The following is a 21,244-nucleotide window of genomic DNA, read 5'->3' as shown; positions in this document are numbered from 1 at the left end:
TTCTCGTTGAAATGAATAGGAAATTTTCCAAAGTTCCACAATTCCTACATTTTTCATCTGATTCAATGTGTGCTCTCCTTCAACAATTTGAAAAAAGTCCTGGATTTCCAAGAATTCTTAGTTTTCAGGGACATTTTCCCCATTGAAAATGAATTGTCCATTTTTCAACCTTTTCAGACCATTCTAACATTAATATATTCAACTCATCCTGGACATTCAACCTAACACTTTCCCAAGTTCTAAACCAAATTCCAATTTTCCTGGAAATTAACACTCTTCAACATTCAAACTCTTCTTACATTCATACTACATTCTGTTAGTATTTCAGTTCAACTTCAGCATTGGAGCATTCCCACGCAAATCCTTCAGAGATTGCCTCATCTAGTTAATTTTATTATTATTATCATTATTATTATTATTATTATTATTATTATTATTATTATTATTGGTGCACTGACCTCCTATAGGGGGGATGACCTGGTCCAACAGCTTCATGCTTGTGCGCTTCCAGATGGACTTAATGATGGCTCGCAGCTCCTCATTGGCCTGCTCAAAGTTTCCTGCTCAGAGGACAGCAAACAGTGACTTCAAAGAGAAGAACAATAAAAAATCTGATGTTGACAATTCTCCACCTTCTGTCTTGATCTTGAGTGCAGTGCGCACCAGAGCGAAGAGGGTGGCGTTGAAGGTGACGGTGCCGTCACTGTTGAGAGGCATGTTCATGCCAACCAACCGCTGAGTACAGACAGTATTGTCAACGTCATATTCATTCAAATGGCAAATATTATCAGAATTGAGAAACACTATAATAGGTGATTTGAGCATAAGTCAGACAAAATAAACACAAGAGAAAAACATTTGTGTTTGATTGATATGTATCCATTGAGGTGTTGCTTTTAAAGAAAGTAAAAACATAAAAAAAAAAAAAAAAAAAAATATCCCTCTTGTGTGGATCACAAATGTCCACTGGTTCTCAGGAGTATATGTAGAGTATACACTAGTGTTGTACCGATATTAATATTTTGGTACCGGTATCAAAATGTATTACGATACTTTTCAGTACTTTTCTAAATAAAGGGGACCACAAGAAATGGCATTATTTGCTTCACTTTAACAACAATTTTATGGTACATTAAACATGTTTCTTATTGCAAGTTTGTCCTTAAAAAAAATAGTGAATATACAAGACAACTTGTCTTTTAGTAGTAAGTAAACAAACAAAGGCTCCTAATTTAGTCTGCTGACATATGCAGTAACATATTGTGTCATTTTACATTCTATTATTTTGTCAACATTATTAAGGACAAGTGGTAGAAAATGGGTTATTAATTCACTTTTTCATTAATTGTTAATATCTGGTTATTTCTCTTTTAACATGTTCTATCTACACTTCTGTTAAAATGTAATAATCACTTATTCTTCTGTTGTTTGATACTTTACATTAGTTTTGGATGATACCACAAATGTAGGTATCTATCCGATACTAAGTAGTAACAGGATCATACATTGGCGGTGTCGTACCGAATATGATTCATTAGTATCGCGGTACTATACCAATACCGGTATATTGTACAACCCTAGTATACACAGTGTCAAATGGGACAAAGTTTAATAAGTACATGTATATATTTAATACTTATTTAAATATTTAATTAATTAATTACAATTGGAATTGAAATACTCGTGTTAGTGAATGTGTCATTAATGTATTTAATGTAAAGGTAGTTTCAATTATTTAATGATTTAATTAATCATTAATTTAATTAATTATCATATTCACCCATTAAAGTCCATTGGCTGATCCTAACACCTGATTGGTTATACAGCACTTTCATTTGTCAGCCAGAGAAGCAGAAGACTACTGGTCAATATCTGTGGTCTAAAAATGTGGAAAGACCTCTGACAACTTCATTGCATTCTTCTACTTTAGTTGCTACATCACATATTTCAAAGGCAAGGCGCGGGGGCCTGATCTGGCCCGCTACATTGTTTAATGTGGCCCGCCACGTCATTAATGTTACTCGCACTGTAATTTACGTTGGCTCGCCATGTCGTTTAATGTAGTCTGCTACGTCATTTAAAGTGTTACGCCACATCATTGATGTGGCATGCTAGGTCATTTAATGTGGCACGCCTCATCATCCAAGGTGGCACGCCTCATCGTCAAACTGTCCCACTACATCACTAAAAGTGGACCGCCACATTGTTTAATGTGGACCGCCACTTCATTTAAAGTGGCATGCATGGCCGGCTCTACGCAGGGGCAAGAGGGGGCAGAGCCCCCTTAAATATATGTCTTGCCCCCTCAAATCAAAATTTGAGAAAGTAAATTTTAATAAACTCACAAAATTACTACATTACAAGTTGACAAAATTATCTGCACTAGCGGAAAAATCAGCCGAAAAAGGGACACACACGATATAGTAGTGTCGGCTTCCCTTTCATCCCTCCCTCCGCTGTGCGTGTATTCCACATTCCACAGGCTGCGCAGCAGATACACACCCGCACACACCCCTCAGCCCCCAGTAAACATCCAATCACTGTTGCATTATGAAAGTAAAAGAAAAGGAAAAGTTGTCTACATTTATCATATACTTGTTAGGATGGGTGTATTTGTGTAGTCTTATCTGTCATAAACACGTTTATCGTCGCAGACTTTCGGTGCTACGGAGTTCCTTTTTTTTTTTTTTTTTTTTTACAACTTGACGAGAGCAGTGACAGCGGAGGCTCTGAGCAGCAGTGGTTTGGAAGGGAGAGAGCCTCCACTGTCCCTGTAACAAGCTACAAGTCATTTATGATGCTGTTAATGACGGTAAAAATGAAACATAAGGTATATATCCTACTTAGCAGTCCTCCTCTGCTGTCCTCTGTTCAGAGCGGAGTCCCTAGCAACGGCCCGTTTTACTTAGCAACGGTCTGGTAATCGACTGCTGGAATTCTTTTTCTGTAGTTTTTCTTGTAAGTCTACATAGTCAACCTTTAATGTTTCAATCTACATTTTGTAATAAATAAATTATAAGTTTCATTTGATGTGACCAAGACACCTAAAAACAAAAACACAGCCGTTTTCATCAATTTACAAGCAAGTGGGCAACACACATACATTGGAGTGAATGAATTTTGTGCCCAGATGAGTGCCCACGTTCTGTTTTATAAATTAGTTTGAGATTCTTTTTTATCATTATTCATCAGACTACCTTTCAGTTTTGTAAATATTGACTGTAGTGACCCTACTTTGGGTCAAAATTTATTTGAGAGTTAGGCCATCCAGTTAGGATAAATGTTATGTTGTTGGTTGATAAAATCTGGATGAAGGATGTTTTATTTTATTTTATTCATTTATTTTTATTTTTCAGTTTCCCCCCTGAGGGATTGCCACCTTATTGTGGTCAGGGGGTTTGCGTCCCTCAGTGACCGTAAGAGCTATACCAGCAGGAGCTTAGTCTTCAGGTGGGACACCCAAGTTGGACAGGTCTGAAGGTAGAGGCCTGACAAAGTGCAATCCACTACTCCAGGTTGGGGTTGGACACATAGCTAAAGACCCATTTCAATGAAGAAAGCATCGTTACTATAAGCACAAAAAAAAAAGTGCTGGAGCATGATGTGTACACATGATGCCCCCTTCACATTTCTGACTGCCCCCTCATATAAGCATGCCTAGAACCGCCCCTGGTGGCATGCCAATTCATTTAAAGTGACACGCCACGTCGTTTAAATTAGCATGGCACTTCATTTAAAGTTGCATCCTACGTTGTTTAATGTGGCTTGCCACTACATTTAAAGTGGCTAAAACGTCGTTTAAAGTGGCCCCTTACGTCCTTTAAATTGGCAATCCACATTATTAACGTGGCACACTACATCATTTAATCTGGTACGCCACATCATTTAATTCAATACGCCACGTTGTTTAACATAGCACACAACATCATTAAATCTGGTACGCCACATCGTTTAATCTGGTACGCTATGTCATTTAAATTGGCACGCCACTTCGTTTAATGTGGCAGGCCTCGCCTAATAATTAGTAATTAATAGAATGACTAAGGCTTCACGGTGGGAGAGGGGTTAGTGCGTCTGCCTCACAATACGAAGGTCCTGAGTCGTCCTGGGTTCAATCCCGGGCTCGGGATCTTTCTGTGTGGAGTTTGCATGTTCTACCCGTGAATGCGTGGGTTCCCTCCGGGTACTCCGGCTTCCTCCCACCTCCAAAAACATGCACCTGGGATAATTTGGCCCTAGTGTGTGAATGCTAGTGTGAATGTTGTCTGTCTATCTGTGTTGGCCCTGCGATGAGGTGGCGACTTGCCCAGGGTGTACACCGCCTTCCGCCCGATTGTAGCTGAGATAGGCACCAGCGCCCCCCGCGACCCCAAAAAGGGAATAAGCGGTATAAAATGGATGGATGGATGGATGGATGGATGGATGGATGGATGGATGGATAGAATGACTAAATAATTAATCAGATGTAAAAGACAATTACATCATGACAAACAATGATTTAATCCTAAACATATCATAACAAAGTAAATAATGAAACACTTAAATACATGGTTGAATAATTAAAAGGTACTTGTATAAATATACATTAAAAAGCCTCAATTTTATTCAATTACATCCAATTTTTGAACAGACAGTTAAGGTTTGTATGGTCTTTTAATCCTTTAACTGAGTGTATTCAAGTGTGTCTCCGTGAGATTACCTTACAGGCTGCTCGATGAGGGCAGAACTTGCCAAAGCCCAGCGGAGGTTGAATGCGTCGTAGCAGCGTCACCACATCCAGATGTTTAATTCTCCCTCTAGTAGATCACACAAAGACTTTATACCTAACTACACCACTTTAAGGTGTAAAATAGCTGTTCAATTGTGTTGTCATTAAAGTAACGACGGAAGCCATAGTAATTTACTTTGTGAAGTCATTTAATTAAAAACAAATCTTAGTTTCTTCTGTTAAAACTCACATTTTTATTTCCAGTCCAATGAACCCCTTTATAACCAAAGGCAGGTTGTTTGGACTCAAATAAGCATGAGTTCATAAACAGGTCCATTTCAGGTGCAACATTTTAAAAAAGGTTTCAAATTTGATGACATACAGAATTTTTGTGCTTTCATTAGCTGTAATTACAAACCCCGTTTCCATATGAGTTGGGAAATTGTGTTAGATGTAAATATAAACGGAATACAATGATTTGCTAATAATTTTCAACTCATATTCAGTTGAATATGCTACAAAGACAACATATTTGATGTTCAAACTGATAAACACTTTTTTTTTGCAAATAATCATTAAATTTAGAATTGGATGGCAGCAACACGTGACAAAGAAGTTGGGAAAGGTGGCAATAAATACTGATAAAGTTGAGGAATGCTCATCAAACACTTATTTGGAACATCCCACAGGTGTGCGGGCTAATTGGGAACAGTTGGGTGCCATGATTGGGTATAAAAAAAGCTTGCCAAAAAATGCTCACTCTTTCACAAGTAAGGATGGGGCGAGGTGAACCCATTTGTCCACAACTGCGTGAGCAAATAGTCAAACAGTTTAAGAACAACGCTTCTCAAAGTGCAATTGAAAGAAATTTAGGGATTTCAACATCTACGGTCCATAATATCATCAAAAGGTTCAGAGAATCTGGAGAAATCACTCCACGTAAGCGGCATGTCCGGAAAACAACATTGAATGACCGTGACCTTCGATCCCTCAAATGGCACTGTATCAAAAACCGACATCAATCTCTAAAGGATATCACCACATGGGCTCAGGAACACTTCAGAAAACCATTGTCACTAAATACAGTTGGTCGCTACATCTGTAAGTGCAAGTTAAAGCTCTACTATGCAAAGCAAAAGTTATTTATCAACGACATCCAGAAACGCCGCCGGCTTCTCTGGGCCTGAAATCATCTAAGATGGACTGATGCAAAGTGGAAAATTGTTCTGTGGTCTGACGAGTTCACATTTCAAATTGTTTTTTGAAATATTCGACATCGTGTCATCCGGACCAAAGGGGAAGCGAACAATCCAGACTGTTATCGACGCAAGGTTCAAAAGCCAGCATCTGTGATGGTATGGGGGTGCATTAGTGCCCAAGGAATGGGTAACTTACACATCTGTGAAGGCACCATTAATGCTGGAAGATACATACTTGTACAGGTTTTGGAACAACATATGCTGCCATCTAAGCCACCATCATCACAAGTTACAACAGTGTGGCTTCGTAAAAAAAGAGTGCGGGTACTTTCCTGGCCCGCCTGCAGTCCAGACCTGTCTCCCATCGAAAATGTGTGGCGCATTATGAAGCGTAAAATACGAAAGCGGAGACCCCGGACTGTTGAACAACTGGAGCTTTATATAAAACAAGAATGGGAAAGAATTCCACTTTCAAAGCTTCAACAATTAGTTTTCTCAGTTCCTAAACGTTTATTGAGTGTTGTTAAAAGAAAAGGTGATGTAACACAGTGGTGAACATGCCCTTTCCCAACTACTTTGGCACGTGTTACAGCCATGAAATTCAAAGTTAATTGTTATTTGCAAAAAAAATAAAAAAATGTATGAGTTTGAACATCAAATATATTGTTTGTGTAGTGCATTCAATTGAATATAGGTTATAAAGGATTTGCAAATCATTGTATTCCGTGTATATTTACATCTAACACAATTTCCTAACGAATATGGAAACAAGGTTTGTATGAAGAAATACATTGTTTGAAAATTTCACTCTGAGTGTAAGGGAATCTATATAAAAGGGGTGTCCAAAGTGCGGCACGGGGAGTATTTGTGGCCCGATGCTTGTTTTTATTGGCTTGCGACACATTCTACAGACAAAATAAAAATGTCCCAAAATAGAACATTACACAAAAAAGAATCAAGATTTAAATGGAACGGCCCAGACTCCTTCAAAATTAGACTTGACCACCAAAATGGCAGATGACCCATGTTTCTTACTTATGTGGTCCTTGAAGATTATTCGTGCAACATGTCGTGATGAACATGTGTACACATTTCTTGCAAGATATGGCTAGTTTGTAAGTGCTAAAGCTCCCCAAAAAATTTACTTTACAAAAAATACTACTAATGCTAATTATAATAGCAATGTATTAGTAAAGAATAATAATAAGAACACATTAAATATCTCAAAGGGATTAGAGTAGATATTACACTAATTTGCTTTGTTAGCTATGACACAAAGCTAAGTTGTGGATGTTTAGTTCAGATAGTTTAGCACACAGATGTCGGACTCAAGAGCCAGAAGCCCGCCACATCATTTTATATGGCCTGCGATAGCCTGGAAATAATATGCATCAATAAAGTAAATTATATTTTCTTACAAAAATACATTTGTTCCTTCCATTTTGACCCAAAAAATCAGGGCCGTCAAAATTAACGAGTTACTCACAAAAAAATGCTCACAATAGTCATGTATTTGCAGATTAATCGCACAATTTGGATTCCTGAGAGGCTCAAGGGTCAGTGATCATGTCAGTGCAAAGTTGAATTAGGAGACTCTAACTGGTGTGTTTCCTGGCAAATTTCAGTATAAAATGAACCCTGACTACACTTTAAATAAAACTGTTAGCAGGTTTTGAATAAATACATGACCTGCATTCAAGTAAAACATCTAAAAATGTTCCTGTATGACATTCTGAAAATAGAATTGCATTGGTGTCAGATTTTTGGGTCTTTTTTTAAGATCATTTAAATCATGTAATGGATTAATAACCTATGATTAATTATGAATAATCCAAATTCAAAAGGGTGATTTATCTGATTGAAAATTGTAATCATTTGACAGCACTAAAAAGACACATCTTCTGCATGCAATTGCTCTTAAAATAGAATACTATCTAAAAAAGAATCAAATATTGTATTTTTTATTACATTACATTTTTTGTTTAAATACAAATAAATACTGAAATATCTACATGACTTCAAAGCAAATTATCCATCAAATTGTACACTGTAAAAATGACAATATATTTCATGGTAAAAAAATGGTACCTCAGTTGCCAGAACCTTATTGTAAAAAAAACACTGTGGTACCGTTTTTCCATTTACTGTAAAATACCTTAAAACAAAATCCATAGACTGCATGGTAAAAACAATGGCACCTTTTTTCCATTTAAAGCAATATTTTGTAAAAATCCTGTGGTGAACTTCCGACAACTGACCTGCCATTTTTCTTTTTTTTCCGTAAAGTCCACAGGTTTTTTTTTTTATGTTGTACTTTGAAAAAATACATAGCAATTATGTAATACCTAGTAAATATATATATTCATACATATTACTCAATGTTACAAATGTCCGCCTGAGCGCAGCCATAACTTGGATGTGTCCCTTAATGAAAACAAGTCTGACACACCTGCTATAGCATGTATTGATTGATCTACATTGTAATTCAGTATCTTTAAAGTGCACAATGTATCAAAGGGACCCCTGCATATTTCAATTTTTCCTAATAACGGTTTGGACATCCGTGCAATAGAACTTGAGACTCTTTTTTAAATCAAACTACTCAAATAAATGAACCTTTCAAAGATATTCTAATTTACTATAAAAGGTATTCTGGCTTACGTGGCTTCTGGGTCATATTCAGCCCAAATCTTCTTAAACTCATCCAGGTGGTGTGGACCAAGGAGAGACCAATCACGTGTCAGGTAGTCAAAATTGTCCATGATGACAGCAACAAACAGGTTGAGGATCTGCAGGACACAGAATTGAAAAAGAAAGTTATAACCCTAACACAACAAGTACAGTCAAATAAAAATGCATATTGCTGACCAAGAAGGCACAGAGGCAGTAGAAGCTGAGGAAGTAGAAGACTGCAAAGTTGGAGCCACAAGTGTGCTCCTCTCCAGGCAGGAAGTCAGACTTGGGGTCACACTTCTTCCCGTACATAGACGCCATCATGACTTCCTCCCAACCTTCTCCAGTAGCACACCTGCATTATAATTTAACCACTGTGACATCTTGGCTCACTCGTAAGTGAAAACCTTTGATTGAGAACTCACCGGAACAACATGAGAACAGCTTGAGGGAATGTCTGGAAGTTATTGTTGCGGTGGATTTCCGTGCCGTCCACTAAGGCTATCTTTCCGAAAATCTGAAAGGATGTTTTTTAGGTTGTGATGCTGGATAAAATACCTCCTAAAAGCATACCTGCATCCCAATGACAGCGTAGATGAAGAAGAGCATCACAATGAGCAGAGCCACGTGAGGAAGAGCCTGAAGGCAACAGAGAAGACAAGTTAGCCGGTGAGTCTTGAGCTCTGAAATCTAAAGAGAAAAACCTGGAAGGACTTGATGAAAGTCCACAGGAGGTTACGGATGCCCTCAGAACGGTTCAGCAGCTTGACCAGACGCATGACTCGGAAGAGTCGGAAAAACGTGATAGAAACTGAAGCGTTCTCCGAGGCCTGGGGACAAGCAAACAATAATTTATTGAAAAGAAAAGATATGCAAACCAGGAACAAAAGATTGAATTATGATAGAAAAGTGGCAGCTTACTGCGATTGCTTGCATGGGATTCGTGTCCTGCAAAATGTAGAAGACAAGCTTAGGAAGCGATCAACTTATGCACATGACTACTATATATTGATCAAATGCATTGTTTCACTACAGTTTAGTTAGAGTTAGAATGCAAATACAGTGGTGCCTCAATTTTTATGCTTTAATTTGCTAGCAAAACATTTCCAGGTTAAGGGTGACAATTCTAACAACACAGTGGCTAATCTTGGGGCTATTTTCATTGCGACCATGACGTTGACCAACTTTTGTCAGGGCAAATGTTTGATGGACCTCATCTCCAACTCACGCCTCATCAATAACACATCTCCACATTGGTGAGTCTTTGACGCGAGACCGACCAAAACTGGATGTGACTCAGATCACCATCATTGCTAACAAGACTGCTCTCAGCCTTCAGCACTCTGGGTAATGCAAAGTGGGGATGAACTCTTTTAATGCACTTCGTCTTCGACATCAATAAACAGCTTTGGCTTGAGCGATGTGGAATAACAACAGAGATAATGCAATGCAAACAACACGGAATGCCAACAACAAAGAAAATGATCGTAGCTGTGACTGTTGACCAAGTTTTTGGAGAACAACTTATGCCGTTGGTTTCACACGTGAACACCCAGTTGTAACTTAAAGAAATTACCCAAGATGTGACAAAGAATTTCCACGTTGTGGGCGTGTTTTACTGGCCGGGTGACAGCCAAAGCAAGGAAGACGGCAAAGTCCTGCAACCTACAGTAGAACACACTAAAATTAAACATGTGTAAAGGTGACTATTTGGGTGTTATTCCATGTTAAGAGGGCTCTAATAATGTTAAAAAGCATGTTTAAAAGGTTGTAAACGGTGTATGCTCTAACTATGAAAATATTTCATTTATTGATCATATTCCTTCTATGCAGCAATTCGGAATTGTTTACGATTCGTCATGTCTGGTACCAATTAACCATGATAAACGAGGGACCAATATAGACACACATTTGCCAATTTGGAAAATTCCACATTTTTTTCCTGGATATTCTTGGGATTTGAATTTTTTTAGAATTTTACCAACTTCACACACAATTTGAAGAACATCTACAAACTCTCTCTCATGCACAATGTACACAAATGTTGGTGAATGTATTAACAGTTTCATGTTGTACACAGAAGTGGATAGTAACGCACTACATTTACTCCGCTACATTTACCTAAGTAACTTTTTGGATAAATTGTACTTGTCAGCGTAGTTTTAAGTCAACAAACTTTTACTTAAAGGAGCCATATGTAAGAATTTAATGTCAAGTCATCATTGAATGGCTCTGATATGTCAAAAGGCATTAATAGATCATGTTCTTTTCGAATATCTCTATGACTGATAACAGTAGTTCAGCCAAAATCGTATCATTGTTTACATTTTGATGTACTGCCCCCCATCGTTTGACCAATTAGAAAGACTGTGAGTGTGTCACATCCAGGTTCCCAGTTACGCACCGCCACCTTTGTCTGGCTACTGCCACTGGTAAAGTTACTAAACATGTCAGACCTCAGTAAATGTAAAAGCCCTCATTACGATTCTCAACTTATTCATGACAAAGCCAGGAAAAAAACAAGGATTTGTATCGGGGTGACTTTGAAAGATGGAGACGATTGAAGGCAAAGAAGATTTTTTCCTCTAATAGGTGAGTAAGGCATTTACGTTTTCTTAATACTTGTAATAAATGGAAATTGACATTAAGTACAGTATGTAAACTATTGTCCAATACGGTCCATGATCTTGTCTAAAAAGCTAGTATGTTCGTGCAACGAATGCTTTGCATGCTAGCACAGTCAATGACACCGACATTTAGGCTAACGTGGGAAATATATGCTTGTTAGCCTGTATGTCGATGGGTCATCCAACTGACAGGGCAAAATATATCTTCGTCAAATAAAACCTATGTGGATATGGGTAGGGTCAGTGCCTAGCTCGTTATCAATATGCGTATATACGCTGAGGAAATGGGTCCCAACATTAGCATGGCTGTCATGACAATGTGCAATTTATGGAGACAGCCAAATCACATGATAAAATAATTCCTCATTCTTGTTTGCATATTGTGGACTACATGTACCAAGTTATATGGCAATCTGAAACGTTTGAAACAGTAGCCTATATGCATACCTTGGTAAAAAGTCTCCTCTTTAGTTTTGGGTGTACATTAGGCTGCTAAGCATGCTCTACTTATTCTAACCACGATAATTATTGCTAGCGTTGGTTGTAGTTTGTTGTAGTCTTAGTTTTCTGATAGTACTGACAATAATGATATGATTGCCATTTGTTGTGGTATTGTACTCAGGCATGACATTTCTGTGTAAAATGTGTTGGTTAGAGATTTGTTATCGACAAAACTCTTGTCTATTCAGCCATTAGGTTTTCAACACCTCAATCCCTAATAAGAGGCAATAATTATACTTCCAATTAAAGAAAAAAAGGTTGCGGTAAGTTGTAAACTGCAAATTATTTGACACTTGCCAATATTTAAGATTTTTTGAACTTTCCTTAGTTTTAAGAACTACTTACTTATTTTTAGTCATTGACTTTACATCAAAATCTTGATTTTAGCATTCATAATTATTTTGATGTCGATTCTAGTTTAAAAAGTGTTAAAACTGAGAAAATAACGATTCAAATAAGATGTTTTTGTTTTCCCCACATAGAAAATTCTGTTTAAAGATTCTGCAACATTCCAAGGATGCTTAATTTAAAAATTGCAAGTTAAATAATGCTTGTTTTCAGAAAAAAAAAAATTAACTAGCTGCATGGGCAGAACATTTTATTTTATTTCCCCCCAAAATATAGTATTTTTAATCTTATATTTTTATCAGCACTTTTGGGCAGAGTAGTAGTTTTTTTATGTCTTAGCTGTGCATATGCTAAAATTAACGCTCTAGCATGCACGCACAAAATAGTAATTAAATAAAGCAGAACTTACTTTTTAGCTACGCAGTACTTGAGTATTTATTTTCACTGAATACTACTCTTAGTTAAGTAATTATTTTAATGACTACCGTAGTTTTTACTTTTTATTGAGTCACATTACTCTAAAGCAGGGGTCAGCAACCTTTATGAAACTAAGGGCTACTTCTTGGGTACTATTTAATGCGAAGGGCTAACAGTTTGATACACACTTAAATAAATTGCCAGAAATAGCCAATTTGCTCAATTTATCTTTAATATATATATATAAAAGGGTATTTCTGTCTGTCATTCCGTCGTACATTTTTTTTCCTTTTACGGAATGTTTTTTGCAGAGAAAAAATATTGAAATAAAACACTTAATTGAACGGTTTAAAAGAGGAGAAAACAGGAAAAAAAATGAAAATTGTATTTTGAAACATAGTTTATCTTCAATCTCGACTCTTTAAAATTCAAAATTCAACTGAAAAAAATGAAGAGAAAAGCTAGCTAATTCGAATCTTTTTGAAAAAATTTAAAAAAGAATTTATGGAACATCATTAGTAATTTTTCCTGATTCATTTTAGAATTTTGATGACATGTATGTTTAAAATAGGTTAAAATCCAATCTGCACTTTGTTAGAATATATAACAAATTGGACCAAGCTATATGTCTAACACAGATGAATCATTATTTCTTCTAGATTTTCCAGAACAAAAATATTAAAATAAATTCAAAAGACTTTGAAATAAGATTTAAATTTGATTCCACTGATTTTTTAGATTTGCCAGAATATTTTTTTTTAATTTTAATCATAATAAGTTTGAAGAAATATTTCACAAATATTCTTCGTCGAAAAAACAGAAGCTAAAATAAAGAATTAAATTAAAATGTATTTATTATTTTTTACAATAAAAAAAATAATTACTTGAACAATGATTTAAATTGTCAGCAAAAAAGCGGAAGGAATTTAAAAGGTCAAAAGGTATATGTGTTTAAAAATCCTAAAATCATTTTCAAGGTTGTAATTTTTCTCTAAAATTGTCTTTCTGAAAGTTATAAGAAGCAAAGTAAAAATATTTATGAATTTATTTAAACAAGTAAGGTCTTTAAAATATTTTCTTGGATTTTCAAATTGTATTTGAATTTTGTCTCTCTTAGAATTAAAAATATCAAGCAAAGCGAGACCAGCTTGCTAGTAAATAAATCAAATTTAAAAAATAGAGGCAGTTCACTGGTAAGTGCTGCTATTTGATCTATCTTTAGAACAGGCCAGCGGGCGACTCATCTTGTCCTTACTGGCTACCTGGTGCCCGCGGGCAGCGCATTGGTGACCCCTGCTCTAAAGCAAGCTATTCAACTGGCAGACCTGGGAGAAAAATCCGGCCCGGGTATGACACCATACAGGGCTCCATGTTCAGTTTAAAACTTGGTAGACAAACTATTTTGTAGCAAATTCCGAAAAAACCCCCCACAGTGGTCCTGTTGAATAGAAAAACTGGATTTACATTTCTGAGGCGTTCCTCAAGGCACCCCTTTATGTCCTCTCCCTTTTGGCAGTAACAATTTTTTCTCTTAATCTGATTTATGTAATTATCGTGTTGCTTGTTTACTACAGATGCAGCCTGTGTTTATTTGTTCTACTTCTTTAGTTATAATAGTGGTGATACTCAAGAGTCCATTTTAGGTCCTCTCTTTTTCATCCATCAATCTATTAATTTTTTCTACCGCTTGACCCTCTCGAGGTCGTGGGGGGGCTGCAGACTATAATCATTTGGGCTATTCAACGGGTGGCCCGTGAATTAAGTTCAAAAAACGTTTTGCAGCACATTCTTAAAAAATATCATAGAGATGATCTTTGACTAGTTTTTTTGCAGAAGGTCCTTAGAAACAACAGAGGGATCTTGTAACTCTGACAAAAGAAATAGACCAAAAAAAAAAGTCTACTGTAGAGGACGCTGGTTCTCAGGAACTTACAAAATAAGAGAGAAGTCGAGCCCTCTGGTATTTCTCTTTCATGAAATGTGGCCCCCAAAAAATTTAGTATAATATGCCTGCTCTTAAGTAACGGTACTCTCACAATTTTTGGCAACTCTACCCACGTCTGGGTGTGTATTATTTAGGCTTCTGTGTGCTCAGTGATGAGCTTGGTCCTTTTTTGAAATCTTACTGCGAGACAACAAAACATTCTGTCGGGTTATTACATAAGGTAGAAAGTAGAGAAGGTAGTGGAATGCTCACAATGACACAGCATGCTCATGCAACACAATGCAGTGGAGTGGTAATGAGATATTTACAGCACAGCCTTGGAGACAGTACAGTCCTCCACTGGCAGCTAGGGCGCTCTGTGAACGATAAACAGATGACAAGTGAGATGCTTTGTGGAAAGAAAGTGTGTTGGAGGGGAAAAAGACTACATAACGCAGAAGCATAGGAAGAAGGAGAGCGAGAAAGTGGTGACATTATCAGGTCTCAATCTACTGAACAGCGTGTGTTGTGGGCGAAAGATGAGGAAAATGCGGTGAAGTGGTCAGAGAAATCGTGGCATAAAAACTCCAATCAATGCTGTGCTCTCTTTAATGGGCACACACGGGCATTGCACATAACAGTAATGGAGTGTTTGGTGACAAAGATGATTCTGTAGAGCAGTGTTTTTCAACCAATGTGCCACGGCACATTAGTGTGCCGTGAGATACATTCTGGTGTGCCGTGGGAGATTATGTAATTTCACCTAGTTGGATTAAAATTATTTTTTGCAAAGCAGTAATTATAATCCGCAAATGTGCCGTTGTTGAGTGTCTGTGCTGTCTAGAACTCAGCAGAGTAACCATGTTATACTCTTCCATATTTGTAGGTAGCAGCAGGTAGCTAATTGCTTTGTAGATGTCGGGAACATGGTTTGTCGTCATCACAATATGCGGGAGGCAGCGTGCAAGTAAAACAGTATTCAACACTTAAACTAAAAATAAACAAAGGGCGAGTGCCGCTAAGAAAAGGCATTAAAGCTTAGAGGTAGGCTGTGCAAAATTAAACTAAAACTGAACTGTCTGCAAAGTAAACAAAAACAGAATGCTGGATGACAGTAAATACTTTCAGCGTGTGGAGCAGACGGCGTCCACAAAGTACATCCGTACATGACATGGCAATCAACCATGTCCACACAAAGATGGATAGCGTCCGCACAACATAAATAATCTTGATTTGCAAAAACAAAGAAGGTGCGATGAATAGCGTTCAAGGAAGACATGAAACTGCTACAGGAAAATACCAACAAAAGAGGAAAAGCCACCAAGATAGGAACGTAAGACAATAACAAAAAACACTACACACAGGAAAACACACAAAAACTCCAAGTAAGTCACAGCGTGATGTGACAGGTCGTGACATTATACCTGAGGGTTCCTGGTTCGATCCCCCACCTACTACCAACTTTGTCACGTCTGTTGTGTCCTTGAGCAAGACACTTCACCCTTGCTCCTGATGGGTTGTGGTAAGGGCCTTTCATGGCAGCATTAGTGTGTGAATGTGTGTGTGAATGGGTGAATGTGGAAATATTGTCAAAACGCTTTGAGTACCTTGAAGGTAGAAAAGCACTATACAAGTATAACCCATTTACCATTTACCATTTTACTTTGAGACAAAAGCTATATTGCCAATATGCATGGTTGTTTATGGTTTGAATTCGTATCCAACAATTGCGAAAACGACTTTTTATTTTCAATAACGGCTGCTGAGTTTAATTTTTTTTTTTTTTCTTGACGGTGGTGTGCCTAAGAATTGTTTCAATGAAAAAAATGTGCCTTGGCTCAGAAAAGGTTGAAAAACACTGCTGTAGAGGACAGTCACAGAAGAGAGGAAATATGATAATGGTGGTCGCGGTGAGGTTGGGGATGGCCCATGACAGTACTGACCATGTTCTGTGAGCTAGTTGTGCTGGCACCATTCTGGGCCACGGTTACACTTGTCTGGGTCAGAGCATTGAATACAATTATATGAAGTCTAACACATACAGTCTTGCTGCCAGGGAAGCTCGTATTCAAGTCCTGAAATGACTATCGTATTAGAAAAAGGTGGGAACTCACGTCCACTTCGCTGAGGATGACATCAACCACACTGCCAATGACAATGATGAAGTCGAACACATTCCAGGGGTCTCCAAAGTAACCCTATGCAGACAGATGCAACACACTCATGACGACATCAGGACCCCTGACGGAGTGGGCTCACGTTTGCCAAAACAGGTTTTACCTTTGCTTTGAAGGCCATGAGCTTGAGAATCATCTCCACGGTGAAGAGCACAGTGAAGATCAAGTTCAGTGTGTCAGACAGCTTGGTCACATGGTCTGACTGGTTACAGTGCTGTTGCATAAATGACAGGACAGAAAGGACAATAAAGATTGTTCCGTGGAAGACAACTTCTTACAGCTTTTCCAGGTCACAGACATTATTCAACAGGTCCACATTCAGTTTAACTTCAAATTTGCTCTGCTTATGAAAACATTTTTGCCCAGCTATAGGTGAGAGTAGCTGAATACAAACTTTATTTAACTTGAAGCTACACAAACAAACCCACATATGTTATTTACAGAAAGATACCGCAAATTAGTTCATAAATAAAAATGTGGCGCGCAATACTAAACCCAAAACCAGGGAAGTTGGCACGTTGTGTAAATGGTAAATAAAACCAGAATCCAATGATTTGCAAATCCTTTTCAACTTATATTCAATTAAATAGACTGCAAAGACAAGATATTTAACGTTGGAAGTGAGAAACTTTATTAATCATTAACTTAGAATTTAATGGGAGCAACACATTGCAAAAAAGTTGGCACAGGGGCATTTTTACCACTGTGTTACATGGCCTTTCCTTTTTACAACACTCAGTAAATATTTGGGAACTGAGGAGACCAATTTTTTAAACATTTCAGGTGGAATTCTTTCTCATTCTTGCTTAAGTTGTTCAATGTCAGGTCAGGTCGGTTGGATCTGCTGCTGGTAACCTGTAATCCAGTACAACCTGTTTCAGGATCGGGCTGCCGGCCACTCAACTGGCACACCCATCAGTCCCCAACTGGGGCTGTTGAGGTGGGTGGCTAGACACCCTGGTGGAAGCAAAAACAAGATTCGCCAAAGGCCAAAGGGCACTCGCCTTTCAGCCATCTAGCAGGCTAGGAAGAGCTCAACATCCTTGGCCGGACGTCTTCCTAGGAGAAGGACAACTCTGACTATGAACCTGGGTATGTAATACCCGTAGATTTGGTGTTTACACTGCACACCAATGGGCGGATCAGCCGAACAAACCAGCAAACAGCCAGGGCGGAGGAGGTCTATACATAGACTCAACGACCATGTGTAAAGGAGTAAACCTTCCAAAATCAGGAGTGGAGCCCTGAAGGCGGATTGGTGCCTTGCAAACACTGTTTCGGCAGCTCCTGCAGCCAAGTTGATGTCAAACGTCATGCTCAGCTTTCCTTTAGATTTTATCAGCAAGGCCGAGAGGGGGATCCTGACGACTGGGCAACCCATGATCTCCATATGTAATGGCCAGGCATACGCTCTGGAGAGGACACTCCAGCTCGAAAAAGAAAAAAAAAAGGCTGGGGCCTCTGTTGTGGTTTTTTTTGTACCATAGATTTTCAATGGGAGACAGCTTTTGAACTTTGCGCCTATAACAATCCAGATGGTTCTTTTCCTCTTTGTTCCGGAAGACACGATGTCCCCAATTTCCAAAAACAATTTGAAACGTGGACTTGTCAGACCACAACATTTTTCCACTTTGGATTAGTCGTTCTTAGATGAACTCGGGCCCAGCGAAGTCGGCGGCATTTCTGGTTGTTGTTGATAAATGGCTTTCGCTTTCATCAGTGAAAAAAGGGTTGAGAACCACTGGAATATAGGTTGAAAAGGATTGGCATATTATTGTATTCTGTTTTTATTTACGATTTACTGGTTTTGTGTTTTGTATGTTTTTTTTCAAATTATTTAGGTCATACTGGAAAGTTGTTTAGTCCAGTTTTCTAAATAGAGTAGGCCTACTATTAATACTGTTGAATAACTAAAATGTATATTCATAATAATCCCTGTGCTGCTGTGGAGGATTTTGATTAATCATAATGAAATACATGTTTTTAATCTATAGGCTATTAGTTACATTTGCATGAGGAAAGATTCTCAAGAAATAATGGACTATATATTCCCTTAACGTGTTTAATAAACACCTTTAACTCCATGTTCATGTCATTAATGTGGACCTGTCACACCTCTTGTGTTATTAGCAGCATTGGGAAAATTACTTAAAAAAAGGAATTGATTACAATTAGTCATTACTATCCAAAAAAGTACTTGAATTACTAACTGGTTTATTCTCAAACGGTGTAATGCACTTTTTGGGGAATTTTACATATTGTTCAAAATCATCATGAGAGACAAGAACATACATTTTATTTTTTATTTTTTAAGGATTCTAAAGATGATAGAAAATGCTTGAAAAATGTGGCTGATGGGAGTCACTGTTATTGCTTTCAAAGCCCTCTAAAAAACTTTGAAACCCTCCATCAACGTTTTACTCACTGCAAGTGTACAATATATAAAGTATATTGTAGTAACAGAAAAGTTTATACGATAAAAATACATTTTGTTTTTAATTTTTGCATTCTGTTACAGACTAAAACACAATATTAATAATTGTATTCTTTGTTGCAAGTTGACCTATATTTATTTTTTGTTTTCTTTAATTTTATTAAGGATGCAATGTTATTTCGAAATGTACTTATAACAATTTTATAGACAAATTATATTCATATGTGGAGGCGTAACAGAAAGTAAGTGAGAAGCACTGCTGTAATGATACTGAATATTTGCTACCAGCAGCCTCTGCATTTAATATGCGATTTATTGACCTACCTGCATTCCCAGACACAAAGTGTTGAGCATGATGAGGAAGAACATGAGGTACTCAAAGTAGCAGGAAGTGACGATGTACCAGACCCTGTACTGGTACGGGTTCTTGGGAATGTAGCACCTCAGGGGTCGAGCCTTCAAGGCGTATTGGACACATTGGCGCTATAAGGAGAATATACGCATTATCATCATTAAATAAATAGTAAGGTTCTTTTTCTTCCATCCATCCATCCATCTATTTTCTACTGCTTGTCTCTTTGAGGTCACGGGGGTGCTGGAGCCTATCCCAGCTGCTTTTGGGCAGAAGGCGGCGTACACCCTGGACAAGTCGCCACCTCATCAAAGGGTCAACACAGATAGACAGACCAGACAACATTCACACACTAGGGCCAATTTAGTGTTACCAATCAACCTATCCACAAGTGCATGTCTTTGGAGGTGGGAGGAAGCCGGACCACCAGGAGAGAACCCACGCAGTCACGGGGAGAACATGCAAACTCCACACAGAAAGATCCCAAGCCTGGGGATCAAACCCAGGACCTTCGTATTGTGAGGCACATGCACTAATCTGTTCCACAGTTTTGCCCGGTTCTTTTTCCTCAAATTGGCAAATAGTATTTTTTACTAGTAAAATTAATGCACCTAGATGTAGAGTAATTTCCCTTTTGGGGGTCTCCACAGATGTTAAATCACATGAATGGTTTTAAGCTTAGTTTTTACTCCAGATATCCTGGCCAGGAATCAAACCCATGCACTATGTCATGAAAAATAAAAGTGTGTACCATTAATACACCACCAGGAAAAGGATTACTGGGTTATTGATGTATACATGAATTGATAAACGTGGACCCCAACTTAAACAAGATGAAAAACCTATTCCAGTGTTACCATTTAGTGGTCAATTGTACAGAAATGTACTGTACTGTGCAATCTACTGATAACATTTCAAACAATAATTAACATCACACAAAATGGGCACACTTTTGTGCACCTGGTTCTTGTCCAGCTCACAGTCCTTGTACTCTTGCTCGCCCTGCTCCTGGAAGGTGACGATGACAAAGCCGACAAAGATGTTCATCATAAAGAAGGCGATGAGAATAATGTAGATGATGAAGAAGATGGAAACGTCCACACGGTTGTTGAAGACTGGCCCCATGTCTTCTTCGTCTGAATCTATGGCTCGATACAAGAGTCTGGGAACAAGTTTGGGTTGTTGAAATCATCAAACTGAGGCCACAACATTGTCACCATCACATACAGGGCCGGACCCTGGCAAACACTCAATTGGTAACTGGTGTAGAACGTCTTATTTAAATGAGGTGTTTCCGTGTGTTGCATGACATTTACCATGGAGACACCCATTTACTGAGGATTCACGTTATTATGCGATCCACCCTGTGATGTTTTGCTATGTTTTGAAACATGCAACAAACATTTTACAAACCCTGTTTCCATATGAGTAGGGAAGTTGTGCTAGATGTATATATAAACGGAATACAATGATTTGCAAACTATTTTATACCCATAATCAGTTGAATATGCTACAAAGACAACATACTTGATGTTCAAACTGATAAACATTTTTTTGTGTGCCAAAAAATCATTAATTTTAGTATTTGATGCCAGCAACACGTGACAAGGAAGTTGGGAAAGGTGGCAATAAATACTGATAAAGTTGAGGAATGCTCATTAAATACTTATTTGGAACATCCCACATGTGTGCAGGCTAATTGGGAACAGGTGGGTGCCATGATTGGGAATAAAAACAGCTTCCCAAAAAATGCTCAGTCTTTCACAAGAAAGGATGGGGCAAGGTACAACCCTTTGTCCACAAGTGCGTGAGCAAATAGTCAGTTTAAGAACAGCGTTTCCCAAAGTGCAATTGAAAGAAATTTAGGGATTTCAACATCTACGG

The 21,244-nt window shown here is 37.9% G+C and overlaps 1 protein-coding gene across 2 annotated transcripts in view; it reads right to left on the bottom strand.

Moving 5' to 3' along the window:
• LOC133554529 (dihydropyridine-sensitive L-type skeletal muscle calcium channel subunit alpha-1-like) overlaps positions 1 to 21,244 on the bottom strand; it is a 55,332-nt gene that overhangs the window by 9,659 nt on the left and 24,429 nt on the right. The window contains exons 25-39 of one of the 2 annotated variants that reach the window (XM_061903403.1): positions 20,321 to 20,522; positions 19,333 to 19,491; positions 16,678 to 16,788; positions 16,512 to 16,595; positions 16,341 to 16,394; positions 14,727 to 14,774; positions 9,502 to 9,528; positions 9,285 to 9,410; positions 9,154 to 9,219; positions 9,006 to 9,097; positions 8,776 to 8,935; positions 8,569 to 8,696; positions 4,700 to 4,796; positions 633 to 735; positions 459 to 560 (exon numbers count right to left, since the gene is read on the bottom strand). In XM_061903403.1, coding sequence (XP_061759387.1) covers positions 459 to 560; positions 633 to 735; positions 4,700 to 4,796; positions 8,569 to 8,696; positions 8,776 to 8,935; positions 9,006 to 9,097; positions 9,154 to 9,219; positions 9,285 to 9,410; positions 9,502 to 9,528; positions 14,727 to 14,774; positions 16,341 to 16,394; positions 16,512 to 16,595; positions 16,678 to 16,788; positions 19,333 to 19,491; positions 20,321 to 20,522 — 1,559 coding nt within the window. The remainder of the gene's footprint in view (positions 1 to 458; positions 561 to 632; positions 736 to 4,699; positions 4,797 to 8,568; positions 8,697 to 8,775; positions 8,936 to 9,005; positions 9,098 to 9,153; positions 9,220 to 9,284; positions 9,411 to 9,501; positions 9,529 to 14,726; positions 14,775 to 16,340; positions 16,395 to 16,511; positions 16,596 to 16,677; positions 16,789 to 19,332; positions 19,492 to 20,320; positions 20,523 to 21,244) is intronic. The other variant, XM_061903404.1, reaches the window with a different exon arrangement.

Source organism: Nerophis ophidion, linkage group LG06 (assembly GCF_033978795.1).
Source record: "Nerophis ophidion isolate RoL-2023_Sa linkage group LG06, RoL_Noph_v1.0, whole genome shotgun sequence".
Lineage (NCBI taxonomy): Eukaryota > Metazoa > Chordata > Actinopteri > Syngnathiformes > Syngnathidae > Nerophis > Nerophis ophidion.
The sequence above is the reverse complement of the archived record's forward strand: the minus strand, read 5'-3'. Positions and strand labels throughout refer to the sequence as shown.